General features: G+C 36.5%; 1 protein-coding gene across 4 annotated transcripts in view; it reads left to right on the top strand.

Annotated features, from left to right (window-relative positions):
* SPAST (spastin) overlaps window positions 1–14,538 on the top strand; it is a 52,503-nt gene that overhangs the window by 2,421 nt on the left and 35,544 nt on the right. For 2 of the 4 annotated variants that reach the window (XM_053891025.1, XM_053891023.1), the window contains exon 2: window positions 14,080–14,163. In XM_053891025.1, the coding sequence (XP_053747000.1) occupies window positions 14,080–14,163 (84 nt within the window). Of the gene's footprint in view, window positions 1–14,076; window positions 14,164–14,538 lie in introns of all 4 variants that reach the window. The other 2 variants (XM_053891024.1, XM_053891022.1) reach the window with 1 other exon arrangement.

Genomic DNA, 14,538 nt, shown 5'->3' with positions numbered 1-14,538 from the left:
GTAGAATAAGAGGAGAGGGCAAGGAAAACCTAGATATGAAAAAAAAAAAAAAAAGATCTGAGGCTATTAGATTTAAAGAGAAATCAGTTTCATGTGAGGGATAAGTGACAGAAGTAGAATTTAGACTTTGTGTTTCATACTTATAATTTATCTTAGAGTATCACATGTATGCCTGCATCTATTATAGTTAAATCCTCCTAAAATATTTTTTAAGTATAAATATTTCAGCAATCCATGGACCACATCAGCCTCATTCTACCAATAATGTTTCTATTCAAAGTTTTTTTGCTTTATTTTAGTTTCTAAAAGATGTCGGAATGGGCTTTGGTAACTCTTCAGTTTGAGTTCTGCAACTGATGCCTTATATGCCAAAACTAATTCAAACTGAAACAAATTATTCATTTTCCTTTAAAAATGAGTTAAAGCTAAGTTTATATTGTCATGGTTCTCTTCTATCTCCTATTTTTTCTTTAGAATATTGAAACTTTTTGTACTTGAGCCTTAATCCAGTAGTTGCAAGAGTTCACATTTGAAGCCTATTTATCTCTCAGCTGTCTTTGACAGTATAGAAGAATACGAGAATTTCATTCTCCCTCTTTCCCACTGTGTCAAAAATACTGTATATATAAACAAATAGAACCCTTTGAGGCTGCTGGGTGGCTCCGTTGGTTAAGTGTCCGACTCTTGATCTTGGCTCAGGTCTTGGTCTTGGGGTCGTGAGTTCAAGCCCCACGCTGGGCTCTGTGCTGGGCATGAGGCCTACTTAAAAAAAAAAAAAAAGAAAGAAAGAAAGAAAAAGCAAGAAATGAATTGTCTTTAAATCAGTCATCAAAGGTTTCCTAACTCTGGTAAACCATCAAGGGGCTAGTAATGTGATGCACTGCTATTCCCTTAGCAACTTGACTTAGCTTCTAAATGTGCTGAAAGCCACTTTGTTTCTGCAGGTGAAGTGCGCTATTTCAGACTCTAGTGGTGTTAATTAATTGAAACATTTGATGCCTTGAAGTAATAAAGGCCAAATTAAATCTTATTTTAATAAAGTAGTGTATACATGTGGTTTATATAGTGACTGCTTATTTTGTATTTTATTCTTTTGGCATACTCAGCTTTGATACTGAATTTTCATAAATGCCTAAGTTTGTATGAAGCCACTCTATTTTTTTTTTATTAAAAATTTTTTTTTTTAACATTTATTTATTTTTGAGACAAAGAGAGACAGAGCATGAACGGGGGAGGGGCAGAGAGAGAGAGGGAGACACAGAATCGGAAGCAGGCTCCAGGCTCCGAGCCATCAGCCCAGAGCCTGACTCGGGGCTCGAACTCACGGACCGCGAGATCGTGACCTGAGCTGAAGTCGGACGCTTAACCGACTGAGCCACCCAGGCGCCCCGAAGCCACACTATTTTAAACAGAGAAGAATAACACAGCAAATTCTGTTTACCTAATGTAAGGATAGTTGAGTTCTATTCATTAAAGCAAGAATTTATTGGATACTAATTCATTTGCATAGCTCTGCATTCTTGATGCTACTTAAGAAAAACTCACTTCCTCTCCAGTGAGATAAGACGGCATTTGCTATGTGATTAATAAAAGATGTGTGTGTTTTCATGCATTTTATATATCTCTCATTTTTGTCAAGGAGTTAAATAATTTGTGGATATATTTTTAATTGTTGAACATCTTTGGAAAACTGATAACCTTTTATATTCATCATGTGTATGGAGAAACTGAAATTTAAAGAGTGAACTCACATTAGCAGAACCAGGAACAGAGTTTAGGTGAAGTTAAGAATATTGTACTTTCTGCTTTATACTAGGCAGGTTTTCTATTGTGTAATGCTTGCACTAGACCCTTTGGAATACTTGGGGGAAAGGAGGAGGTTGTCATAGTGGGTCTTTGGATTAACCGGAACATGACCTAACATGTTTGGCATGACTCCTGCAAGTAGTGGTGCAGGTTTTGTAGGTGTGGTTTGATTACCTGGAGTGTGTAGAACTTGACAGTAAGGGCCCAGTATGTTGTATGAAAGAGAGAGAGTTGGTTTCTCAGGATATTGTAGGGCTGAAGAACCTGGCATCAAGGACAGAAATTGTCTAATAGAATCTTTTTATATTTATTCCCAGTTTATATTTAAAACAGAATTTTGAAACATTGTCGTATAATTGTGTAATTCCCTATAATTCATCCTTACGCTGTTTAAAACACGCACAAAATACTTGCCTATCTATATTTTCAGAAGGTAAAGATAGAGAATAGAGAAAATAAATGTCAGATTTGGTATGCTTTCTTTTACCCTTAAAACCTGCTAGTCACCATGTTGAAAAGACTGATTTCAGACAATTTTCTTGGGCCTGATGATTATGCTCTGAAGTTTCTATGATTAGAACAAGTAAATAATTATTCTGATGGATGGACATTCACATAATATCACCCTTTTCCAAAAGAATAACATCATCTTTTATTAAATACACAATAAACATTTCACATTTCTCTTCAAGAATAGTTAGTGGCATTTGCACTAAAAAGACAAAAAGGCAGCCACTGTTAGGAACTGTATCCCTTGCTGTGTTTTTAGATCTTTTTTATTGCAGTTTATATTTTTCCTAATGTAGAATGTAGTTAAACCCTATAAAACTCATCTGGTAACTGGATTCCTAAGAATCTATCCAGATGAGTCATCTAGATGATAGTTGAGGAATAGTCAGTAAATGGATATTAAATTATTAAATTATTAAAATTATTAAATTATTGACAAAGGATCTTCCCTAACCTTTCCTACCTCTTTTTTCTACTATCATATTCCCCGTGCTCCATCCAATCCAGTAGTTGGCCTTTTGACTTCTAGCAAAGTATGGATTCTCTATTTTTCTAATGGTTTCCTCTTTTTTTGACTTACAATTCTCCTTGACCTATATAATACCCGTGAAATTATTAATGTGCCTATTTTTTCTCTTTGTGGATTAACTGCTCATGCTAGATATCCTATAGAATAAAACTTTGAGCAGACTCACATGTCAGCAGTTGTTCTTTCTGGTCAATGAAGAAAGAAAAATAGCAAAATCTATGATTATCTTGGAGACTTGTTTTACAGCTAACTAGGTAGAGCATAGACATTCTAAACTTATTCGTGTATCTTTCCAGCTCTTCTACAGATACTTTATGCTACAATAGAGAGGAAGAGAAGTAACTGTTGTTTTTAAGTGGGTTTTGTCAATGTCTTTCAGTCAACCATCACTAGGAACACACACCTGTAATTGAACAGGTGCAATTTATCATTGAAGCAGGGAGAACGTGCGCTGTGGAAACCATGGCATCCTAGGGAAAGGGTGTTGGAAATAACTTACTCTAGGATTTGGGCTTGTATTGGGTGATTTTGAGGAGGATTTTAAGGAAGTAGAGTTTTACTCTGGATTGGATGATATGAGGAGGTGAAGATATTCTATGATTAAGTGTGATTAAATGTGATTTAGGAAGAGGGAAGAATAGAATAAGGCTAAAGCTGTTACTGGTTGAGAAGCACTCATTAGGCTGAAAAGGGGGGTGTTTGGTATTTCATGGCTTGGACAGTGTTCATGTTTTGTCTGTGTCTTGTGTTTGTCTTGATCCATCACCATCATAGAGTAGCCTTACCTGATGCTAATGTTGTATGAAATTGTTTATGTTCAAAAGAACACCAGACCTAGGTGTAATGCCAGATCAACTCTTAGTTACACCAGACCCTAGCTGATACTAATAGTACTAGGCCAGCTCCTGGGTGTTAGGGACTGCTTTCCTCTTCCTTAGCTTTGAGGGTCTAATTTTACCCTTAATTGCAGCGCCTAATATCCAAAATGGCATTTGAATTCTGACTATTTAAGATCTTGGGCAAGTTCCTTACTATACTGAGACCATGTTTGGAAAATACTTAGTGCTTGCACCTAGTAGGTCCTCAGAAAATGAGACTACTGTTTTTAATTTCAACAATCCTCTTAAATTATAACTCCTAGAGGTTATGTTAGAACATTGTTTTAAACCTTCATACCTAGTTTCTGTTACCATTTTTAGGACACAAGTGCAGTGTAAATTACATTTGGGAAAGAAAGAGAATTATCTAAAGAGTGATATAAAAATCTTTTTGCTAATTGTGACCCTTAGTTCAGAAAAAAAGTTGGAAGTCTCCGCCTAAGCTCACTTAGTGTCTTAGCTTCTTATTATAAAAGAGATAAAATTAATGTTTTTGTACTTTCTTTAATATTTTGGTAAAGTTTATTTTGAGAGAGAGCGAGAGCATGGGCACATGCACGTGAGCAGAGAAGGGGTAGAGAGAGAGGGAGAGAGAGACAATCCCAAGCACGCAAGCAGGCTCCACACTGTTAGTGTAGAGCCCGATTCAGGGCTCCAACTCATGAACCATGAGAACATGACCTGAGCTGAAGTCAAGAGTCCGACACTTAACAGACTGAGCCACCCCGGCGCCCCAATCTTTCTGTATTCATATATGAATGTAATGCAAGCTTTTTGTGGAGAATTTGGAAAATAGAGAAAATGCACTGAAAAAAATTAAACTTACCCACTACCCATAGTAAATACAAAAGACTTTTAAAAAGATAAACTAATTGGCATTCTTAAGGTTTAAAGAAAATGTCCAAAACCAAAATGATTTCTTTACATGGGATTCAAAACTTTTTAATTCAAAACATGGGAATTAAATGGGAAAATAAGTTAAAAAATATTTTTTAATGTTTATTTTATTTTTGAGAGAGAGAAAGACAGAACATGAGTCAGGGAGGGACAGAAAGAGAGGGGGACACAAAATCTGAAGGAGGCTCCAGGTTCTGAGTTGTCAGCACAGAGCCCGATCAGGGGCTCAAACCCACAAACAATGAGATCATGACCTGAGCCGAAGTTGGACCCTCAACCGACTGAGCTACCCAGGCGCCCTGGAAAATAAGTTTTTACTTTAGAAATAAACCTTGAAGTTAGAAAGTGAATGCAAGTGTGACTTTTTTGCTGAATTAAAACACAGTAGAAAGTGTCCTTTTCAGGGGTGCCTGGGTGGCTCAGTTGGTTGAGCGTCCAACTTCAACTCAGGTCATGATCTTGTGGTTCATGAGTTTGAGCCCCACATTGGGCTCTGTGCTGACAGCTTAGAGCATGGAGCCTGATTCGAATTCTGTGTCCCCTCTCTCGCCACTCCTCCCCTACTCGTGTGTATGCACGTGCTCTCTCTCTTTCAAAAAATGAATAAACATTAAATTTTTTTAAAATTAAGTGTCCTTTCCAGTGATAGTGACCTATGAGAGAATTAATCTGGGGGCTATTTGCTGATGCTTCATGGTCCCTGTGGTTTCTTAGTATTTAGCACACAATAAACTCTATTGTAGGATTTTTAAAGATACTTGTTACTCTGTCAATTGTGACACTTGCAAGTTGCTAGCAGAAAATTGTGTAGGAAAATGAATATATTTGTTCCCTGGAATTTTTTGTAGGTGTATACTAAGGACTAAACAAGTAAAAGCAGTGGCTTTATATAACTTAAATGAGGAAAACTCAAGAACGTACAACTGTGCATGCAGTTCAGAAGTAGAAGGATTTAGTCAACCAACAAATGTACTAAGTGTAATAAAAATAGTAAAAGTAATGTTTACATGCTTCTTTATTATTTAAAGTATTGTCTGTCACATATCCTATTTCATTTGATTTTTGACATAACTCGGTTAGGTAAAAAAATGTCATCTTGCTTTTAGGTCAGGAGACTAAAGCTCAGAGAGATTGACTGACTTTCCCAAAGTCATACTGCTATTAAATGATGACCAATGGGGTGCCTGAGTGGCTCAGTCAGTTGAGCGTCCGACTTCGGCTCAGGTCATGATCTCACTGCTCGTGAGTTCGAGCCCTGCGTCGGGCTCTATGCTGACAGCTTAGAGTATGGAGCCTGCTTTGGATCCTGTGTCTCCCTCTCTCTCTACCCCTTCCCCATTCATGCTGTCTCTCTTTCTCTCAAAAATAAACATGTAAAAAAATTTTTTTAAATGATGAGCGAGGACTTATGTCCCCATCTTCTTACTTACTACAAACACATATCCTCTCTCTCTACCTCAAACTACTCTTGTTTTGACCCTCCCTCTGGCAGTGTGGGTACTACTACTATATGAATGAAAAAGATGAAGTAGATAATTCATAACTTAGTCCACTATATTTACCTCTATTTATTTATATTTTTTAAATTAAAATTGTTTATTTTGAGAGAGCGAGCACAAGTGGGGAAGAGTCAGAGAGAGAATCCCAAGGATGCTCCATGCCATTATGCAGAGCCCAGCATGGGGCTCAATCTCACAGATCATGAGATTGTGACCTGAGCAGAAATCAAGAGTCAGCCCCTTAACTGATTGAGCCACCCAGGTACCCCTAGACTTACGTCAATTTAAAGACGGATGTTGTTAGTATTTCTGTTGCTTGTACAGTAGCACATACTCAAAAATTAAAATAATGAACAAATATAGGGAGTGAAAATCCTCTGTAATCTTAGCCTTGGGAAGATGATTGCTAATAAGTTATCTGATTTTACTTATATAAATGTAAGTATTCATTAGAGGAAACAAATGTTATAATAAACTGATCTGTACCTTTTCAATGTATTGGGACTCTCTTTGCATATCAATATATCTGATCTTCTCCTGTTCTTTAGTTTTTAAGTAAACTTTGATTAACTTATATATAAAGTGCACAATTACTTTATTGCTTAATGAATTTTCAAAGTGAACATAGCAGTCTGAAACCCCACCAGGTTAAGAAATAGAATATTACTGGTGCACCTGGGCAGCTCAGTCAGTTGAGTGTCTGACTTCAGTGCAGGTCATGATCTCGTGATTCATGGGTTCTAGCCCCATGTGGGGCTCTGTGCTGACAGCTCAGCTCAGAGCCTGGAGCCTGCTTCGGATTCTGTGTCTCCTTTCTCTCTCTCTCTCTCTCTCTCTCTCTCTCTCTCTCTCTCTCTGCCCCTCTTCCACTTGCCCTGTCTCTCTCTCTCAAAAATAAATAAAAACATTAAAAAAAATAGAATATTACTTCAAAAAGCCTGCCTTTGTCATGCTTTCTTCCATCTTCCACGTGCTCCTTTTCCCCATCTTTTGTGAAGGTATCTACAAATCCTAACTCTAACACTATAGGTCAGTTTTTCCCCATCTTGAGCTTTACAATGAAATCAATAAATGCTTGTCAATTATTCTGTGATGTTGCACATGGCAGTAGTTTTGTTCATTTTCATTGCTGTATACCAAGGGATAGCAAATTGCTTATAATGGGCCATTTAGTAATTTTTTTTAAGTTTATTCATTTTGAGAGAATGTGCACGTGCAGGGGGTGGGGTGGGGGGAGAGTCAGAGAGAGAGGGTGAGAGAGAGAATCCTAAGCAGGCTCTGTGCTAATGCTGGGCTCAATCTAATGAACCATGAGATCATGACCTGAGCTGAAATCAGGAGTCAGACATTTAACCAACTGAGGCACCCAGGTGCCCCAGTAATTTTTTTATTGTGGTAAAGCATAGATAACATAGAATTTGCTGTTTTAATCATTTTAAGTATACAATTCAGTGGCATTAAATACATTCCCAGTGTTGTGCAACCATCACTATTATCCATTTCTAGAACTTTTTTTTTTTTAATTTTTTTTTTTTAACGTTTATTTATTTCTGACACAGAGAGAGACAGAGCATGAACGGGGGAGGGTCAGAGAGAGGGAGACACAGAATTGAAACACAGAATTGAAACAGTGCTGACAGCTCAGAGCCCGATGCGGGGCTCGAACTCAGACCGCGAGATCATGACCTGAGCCGAAGTCAGCCGCTTAACCAACTGAGCCACCCAGGCGCCCCAATTTCTAGAACTTTTTATCAATCCAGACAGAAACTCTGTACCTATTAAATAATAACTCTCCACCTATATTCCCTTCTCCATTCTCCCCTTTCCTCCGTCCCTGGTAATTTCTGTTCTACTTTCTGTTTGTATGAATTTGCCTATTCCAGGTACCTTATGTAAATGGAATCATACGGTATTTTTTGTGTGTCTGACTTGCCTCACTTAACAACCCTGTTTTCAGGGTTCATCAGCCATGTTGTAGTATGTATCAGATTTCATTCCTTTTTTTAAATTAATTTATTTATTTTAGAGAGCGAGAGCAAGCAGGGCAGGGGCAGAGAGAGTGAAAGCGAGAGCATAAGAGAGAGAGAGAGAGAGAGAGAGAGAGAGAGAGAGAGAATCCCAAGCAGGCTCCCCATTGCCAGTGCAGAACACTTCGGGTGTTCTGCCACGAACCATTACATCATGACATGAGCTGAAATCAAGAGTTGGACTCTTAACCGACTGAGTCACCCAGGCATCCCAGATTTCATTCCTTTTAAAGGCTGCCTAATATTCCATTATACACACACACACACACACACACACACACACACACACACACACCACATTTTGTTTCACTATTTGTCTTTTGATGGACATTTGGGTTGTTTCCATCTATTGTGAATAATGCTACTATGGACATGAATATACAGGTATCTGTTTGCTTCCCTGCTTTCGGTATTTTTGAGTATCTGCGTAGGAGTAGAATTGCTGGATCATATGGTAATTCTGTGTTTAATTTTTTGAGGGACTTTTCCACATCAGTTGTACCATTTGTATGTTGCTACTACCAGTGGGCAAGGGTTTCTAATTTCTCCACATTGGTTAGTTTTAGGGTTTTTTAAATAATAGTCTTCCTAATGGATGTGAAACAATGCCTCATCATGGTTTTGATTTGCATTCCCTAATTTATGATGTTGAACATTTTTTCATTTGCTTATTGGTTATTTCTGTATCTACTCTGAAAATGTCTTTTTATGTCCTTTGTCAGTTTTTATGTTGCGTTTGATTTTTTGTTGTTGAATTTAGTAAATATTTAGTAAATATTTTAAGTTGTCACAGCTACTCAAAATTCTCATGTAGTAGGTGTGATCCAGTAAAGTTTTATGTACTAAAACAGGTAGTTGACAATATTTGACCTTTGGGTCACTGCCATAGATTATGTAGTTTGCTTGTAGTTAAAATTATTAGCTAATAATTTCAACTACAACAGTGAATGTAAGTTTCTGCCACTCCACTCTTCTCTTGACTTGGTACAGTTTGGTTGGTTGAGTTTGAGTATTACTTGGGTTTATAGAGTTAAGAACAATGTATAAAGGAAACTAAGAACTGTATTGAGGGCCTTTTCTGTGCTAGAGACCATTGGAAGCTTTGGTTTTTCTGCCACAGTTTAGTCAAAAGGGTGATCAGTGGACGGTAAGGGCTGTAGTTTCCCTTACTTTCAGGGTAAAGGTAGTGAAGTGATTTAAGTATGGTTTCTAGCCATTGTGCAGGCTGGTCTAGTTCTTAACTCTTCAGTAATGCAGGGTCCCAACCAAAATCTTGGAAGCTTTGCCACTATTTTTTCTGGACATGTCCTGGAATTTGCATTTTGTCAATTTAGTTCTATGAGTCTGCTGAAAGCTCTGCTTAGTTTCTTGGCCACTTTTGCTTTCAGAATTGGCAGTTGCTTCAAGTGGAAAGTAGACCCACCTCTGTTGGCTTTTTTCCTTTCTATATTTTAGTAATTTTTGTAATTTTAGTAATTCATGCTAATGAATATGAAATGGTACCTTTACAAATTTTGGTACTTTTCACTGTTTTGAAAACTCATTGATCCCTTTAAACAGATGTTTTAAAAATATTTTTCTAATTTTTGTATTTTAATCTTGTAATGAAGATTGTAGTTCAGGTGTAATATTCTAAGCCACAATGAATATACTTCTACATAAATGTTAAGAGTATTGCACTTTTTAAGAGTCAGATTTATTGAGGTATAATTTACATACAGTAAAATTGAACCCTGTTAAGAGTGTGTAGTTAAGTGAGTATTTACAAAGAGTTGGGTAACCATAACAACAACATATACTGAATGTTTTATCATTCCAAAAGCTACTTTGTGCCCCTTTGTAATCAGTCCCCTTGCCTTTCGATTAGCCCCTGGTAGTCACAGATCTGATCTGTCCCTATAGTTTTGTCTTCACTGAGTGTCATTTAAATGGATTCATACAGTCTGTAGCCTTTTGTGTCTAGCTTCTTTCGTTTAGCATGTTTTTGAGATTCATCCACATTCCTACATTTACCAGTAGTTTGTTCCTTTTTACTGCTGGATAATATTCTACATATGGATGTACCACATTTTGTTAATCCATTCACTAAATGATGGACATCTAGATTGTTTCCAGTTTTTAGCTCTTATGAATAAAGCTGTTGTTATAAACATTCATGTACTGGCCTTTAATGTTTTCATTTCATTTCTTTGGGTAAATACAAAGAAGAAGGGATTGCTGGGTCGTGTGGTAAACATGTGTACGTTAATATCATAAGCTATCAGACTTTCTCCCAAAGTGGCTGTACTTTGTATTCACCCTTCCAAGTATATTGAGGTCCATTTTTATTTTGTCTTATAATTTTAAGTGCTTTAAAAAATTTTGGGGGGGGGTATAGTTGACGTATTGGAATTGTTTTCCATTCTAAATTAGGTACTTAGTGGGATCTTGTGATTTTAATTTGTAGTTACCTAAAAGCTAATAATGTTGAACATCTTTTCTCGCGCTTCTTTGTGAGTTATGTCTGTCTTTGATAAAGTATACATTATTTGATCTTTTGCCCACTATATTTTAATGAGGATATTTTTTTTTTATCATTGTATTGTAAGAGTTCTTTATGTATTCTGGTTACATGTCTTTTTTTAGACATAGTGGTTTGCAAATATTTTCTCCCATTCAGTCTGGGGCTTGTGTTTTCATTGTCTAACTCTGTCTTTTAAGGAGCAGGAGCTTTTAATTTTTTTTTTTTTTTTTAAAGTAGGCTTCGTGCTCCACACAGAGTCCAGCATAGGACTTGAACTCACAACCGTGAGATCAAGGCCTGAGCTGAGATAAAGAGTTGGACGCTTAACTGACTGAGCCACCCTGGTGCCCCAGCTTTTAATTTTAATGCAATCTAGTTTATCAAGTTTTTTTCTCTTAAGGTTTGTGATTTTTATCTTCTAAATCTCTGCCTAAGCCACAATCACAAAGAATTTTGTCTGTTTTCTTCTATCAATTAAGTAGTTTTAGGTTTTACATTTAGGTCTGTGATCCATTTTAAGTTAATTTTTTCTATGTTGTATGAAGGTTTCTTTATATGGAGGGCTGTTATTCTAGCATCATTTTTTGAATAGGCTGTTCTTTCTTCATTGACTTACCTTGTCATCTTTGTCAAAGTCAATCCATGTTATGCGTGTGGGTCTATTTCTGGACTTTTTCTTCTGTTCTACTGACCTATATATCTATCCTTTCTCCAGTAGTCTTGTACTTATAAGTCTTGTAATAATTATTTATGCATTTTCTACTATCATACTGACTTAGAGATTCAATTAATACAGCAAATCAACTACCTCTTATCAAAAAATGTTAGGTAATTGAGTATTGAGCACGTGAATTTATCTGTAATCAGTCATTTCATTTGCAGATAGTAATTTACTCAGCCTCCTTAAAACATTTATTTGGATGTTGCCAATGGTAAGTGTCATACACTGCTATTAGGAGTGGAAATTGGTGCAAGCACTCTCAAAAAGTAGTTTGTTGATTTCTGGTGGATGGAAATGAACTGAACTATGACTCATTAATTCTACCCCTTAAACATACCCTAGAGAAATTGGCACATATACGTACAAGGACAGGTACAAGCATGTTTATTGCAGCATTATTTGAAATACTGAGACACTGAAAATAACCTAAATATATTTTAATAGAAAAATAGTCGAATAAATTATAGGATGATAAAGGATACTATATCGAGAGGCACCTGGGTGGCTGTCGGTTGAGCATCTGACTTCAGCTCAGGTCATGATCTCACAGCTTGTGAGTTTGAGCCCCACTTCGGGCTCTGTGCTGACAGCTCAGAGCCTGGAGCCTGCTTCGGATTCTGTGTCCCTCTCTCACTCTGACCCTCCCCCCGCTTAGGCTCTGTCTCTGTCTCTCTCTCTCAAGAATAAATAAACATTAAAAAAAATTTTTTTTTAGGGGCGCCTGGGTGGCTCAGTCGGTTAAGCGGCCGACTTCGGCTCAGGTCATGATCTCGCGGTCCGTGAGTTCAAGCCCCGCGTCGGGCTCTGTGCTGACAGCCCAGAGCCTGGAGCCTGTTTCAGATTCTGTGTCTCCCTCTCTCTGACCCTCCCCCATTCATGCTCTGTCTCTCTCTGTCTCAAAAATAAAATAAATGTTAAAAAAAAATTTTTTTTAAAGAATACTATATAGAAGTCAAAATGAATGAAGTAGATCTCTATATGGCAACATAGAACTCAAAAGCGATGTAAAATTTTTAAATGGTACAAATAAAATAGGTACAATAGAAAAACATGTACTAGAAAGATACTCACTGAATATATTATAGTGGTTTCTAGAAAGGAAAGGAGCTTGGAAATGGGAAGAGGCACAAAAAAGGAACTTCTTTTGTATCTATTATTGTAATTTATGAAAAAAAATGTTTAAGCAAATGTGACATTGTTATCATTTCCCACCACTCAGAATGCAAATGCTATTTTACTGTTTTCTATAATTTCCCTCCCTCTTTTTCAAATTAAAAAACCAAAAGTACATGTAAATAGGTTTTTTTATTAAAAAAAATAGGAAGGTCAGCATCCAAATAATTTGAATTGGATGGTAAGAAATTTGAATTGAATTGGTAGGTAAGAAATTATTTTTTTTAAGTTTATTTTGAGAGTGAGTGGGGAGGGGCACAGAGAGAGGGAGAAAGAGAGAATTCCAAGCAGTTCCATGCTGTCAGCATGGAGACCCATGTGGGGCTCGAACTTAAGAACGATGAGATCATGACCTTAGCCTAAACCAAGAGTTGGATGCTTAACCGACTGAGCCACCCACCCTTATAACAAATGCTTAATAATTTCTTCATGTGTCATTATTCTGGCCTAGAAGCTGTGTGAAATACTAGTGGCACTACAATTAGTAAGAAATTACCCCATCCCAGGGGCTGAATCTAGTTAGTGATTTATTTGGGGGATGATGGAAGGAGTAGGTGGTACACATTCATAAGGGGACAGCATTACTTAGTTGTGTGTGGTGCTTCTGGTAAGACTACTTCATTTTTGTTAATCAAGGGAGTCATGATATTTTACTGGCTTTGAAATTTCAGATAATATTAAGGAATGACATGGGAACTGTTGTTTGATTAAATGGGGACGTAAGTTGGGAAAAAAAGAAAAACTTAGTTCTGATAGATGATTTCCACCTTTACTGTATCTCTGTGCCACTTTTCAGATTCTAAAGGCTAAGAAATTAATTTTCAAAAACAATGAGATTTGCATGTGGTTGTTACCACTTTACATACATACACTTTATAGAAATATTCTACATACAAATTGATACATACTGATTATGCTGAATTTTTAGGTCTTTTTTAGGCTTAACTTGGATCAAGAATTAATGTTGTAAACCAGTCATTTGTTTGAAAGAAAATAGACATTTACTAAATGCCACACTTGTAATCTCATGTATCAGTTCTCATAATGCAATCATTTTTAAAATAAAAGCTAACTCCAAAAAGGAGGCACCCAACAATGAACAAATTACATCCGATTTGAATACAATTGGGTTGGTTAAATAGTGCTTTTTTCCCCCATTATTGAAATCAGGTTTATGTTTTCTAACTGTATGTATTTTCAATACCATTATTTAAAATAAATTCTCCCTAATTAAAATTTCTTTCCATAGTACAGTATTCAGTGGTTACAAGCATCAATACCATGAGATGATAAACAAAGGACTCAACCCTAAAATTTTGAGAAATATTGATGTCTATACCTCCCCTTTGGGAAATGTATACACATTAGGATGCTAAAGGTACCAAGAGGTCGTATAGTAATATTCCTCAGATTTATTTGATCACAGTCCTCTTTTTCATATATCATCTAATAACAGCATGATTTGGGAAATGTTTAGTATATTCTAGTATGTAATGCCTAGTATATATACAAATAATTATTTCTGTTTTAAAGCAGGACAAAAGGAGCAAGCTGTGGAATGGTATAAGAAAGGTATTGAAGAACTAGAAAAAGGAATAGCTGTCATAGTTACAGGACAAGGTAAGATTTTATTTACATTTGTTTGGTAGCCATCCCAAATAATATTCATGTGATTGCCCTGATTTCAGATCCAGCTACTTACTGAAAGTATTTGACAGATTTTTAAGTGTTATTATTAATGTGTATAGACTTACAGTTAATGCTTTATTACCTGTGTTCAAACTTGATTACCTATAGCATTCTGACAAAAACCAGGATATTACTTGTGTCCTCCTTGGACCCACTGTTGGAGATGTTTTAGCCTCATTTTTAGCTCTGTTTTGAAACTGGTCCTTCCCTCATTGTCAAGGCAGGAAGGAATGGTTTAATCAGACTCCCTTTTGTGTTTAAGGGTAATGCTTGACTGCATGTTAGAATATGAGCTGTAAATGTCTT

The sequence above is a fragment of the Panthera pardus genome, unplaced genomic scaffold, assembly GCF_024362965.1.
Source record: "Panthera pardus isolate Hobbes unplaced genomic scaffold, ASM2436296v1 HiC_scaffold_26, whole genome shotgun sequence".
Taxonomy (NCBI): Eukaryota; Metazoa; Chordata; class Mammalia; order Carnivora; family Felidae; genus Panthera; species Panthera pardus.
The sequence above is the reverse complement of the archived record's forward strand: the minus strand, read 5'-3'. Positions and strand labels throughout refer to the sequence as shown.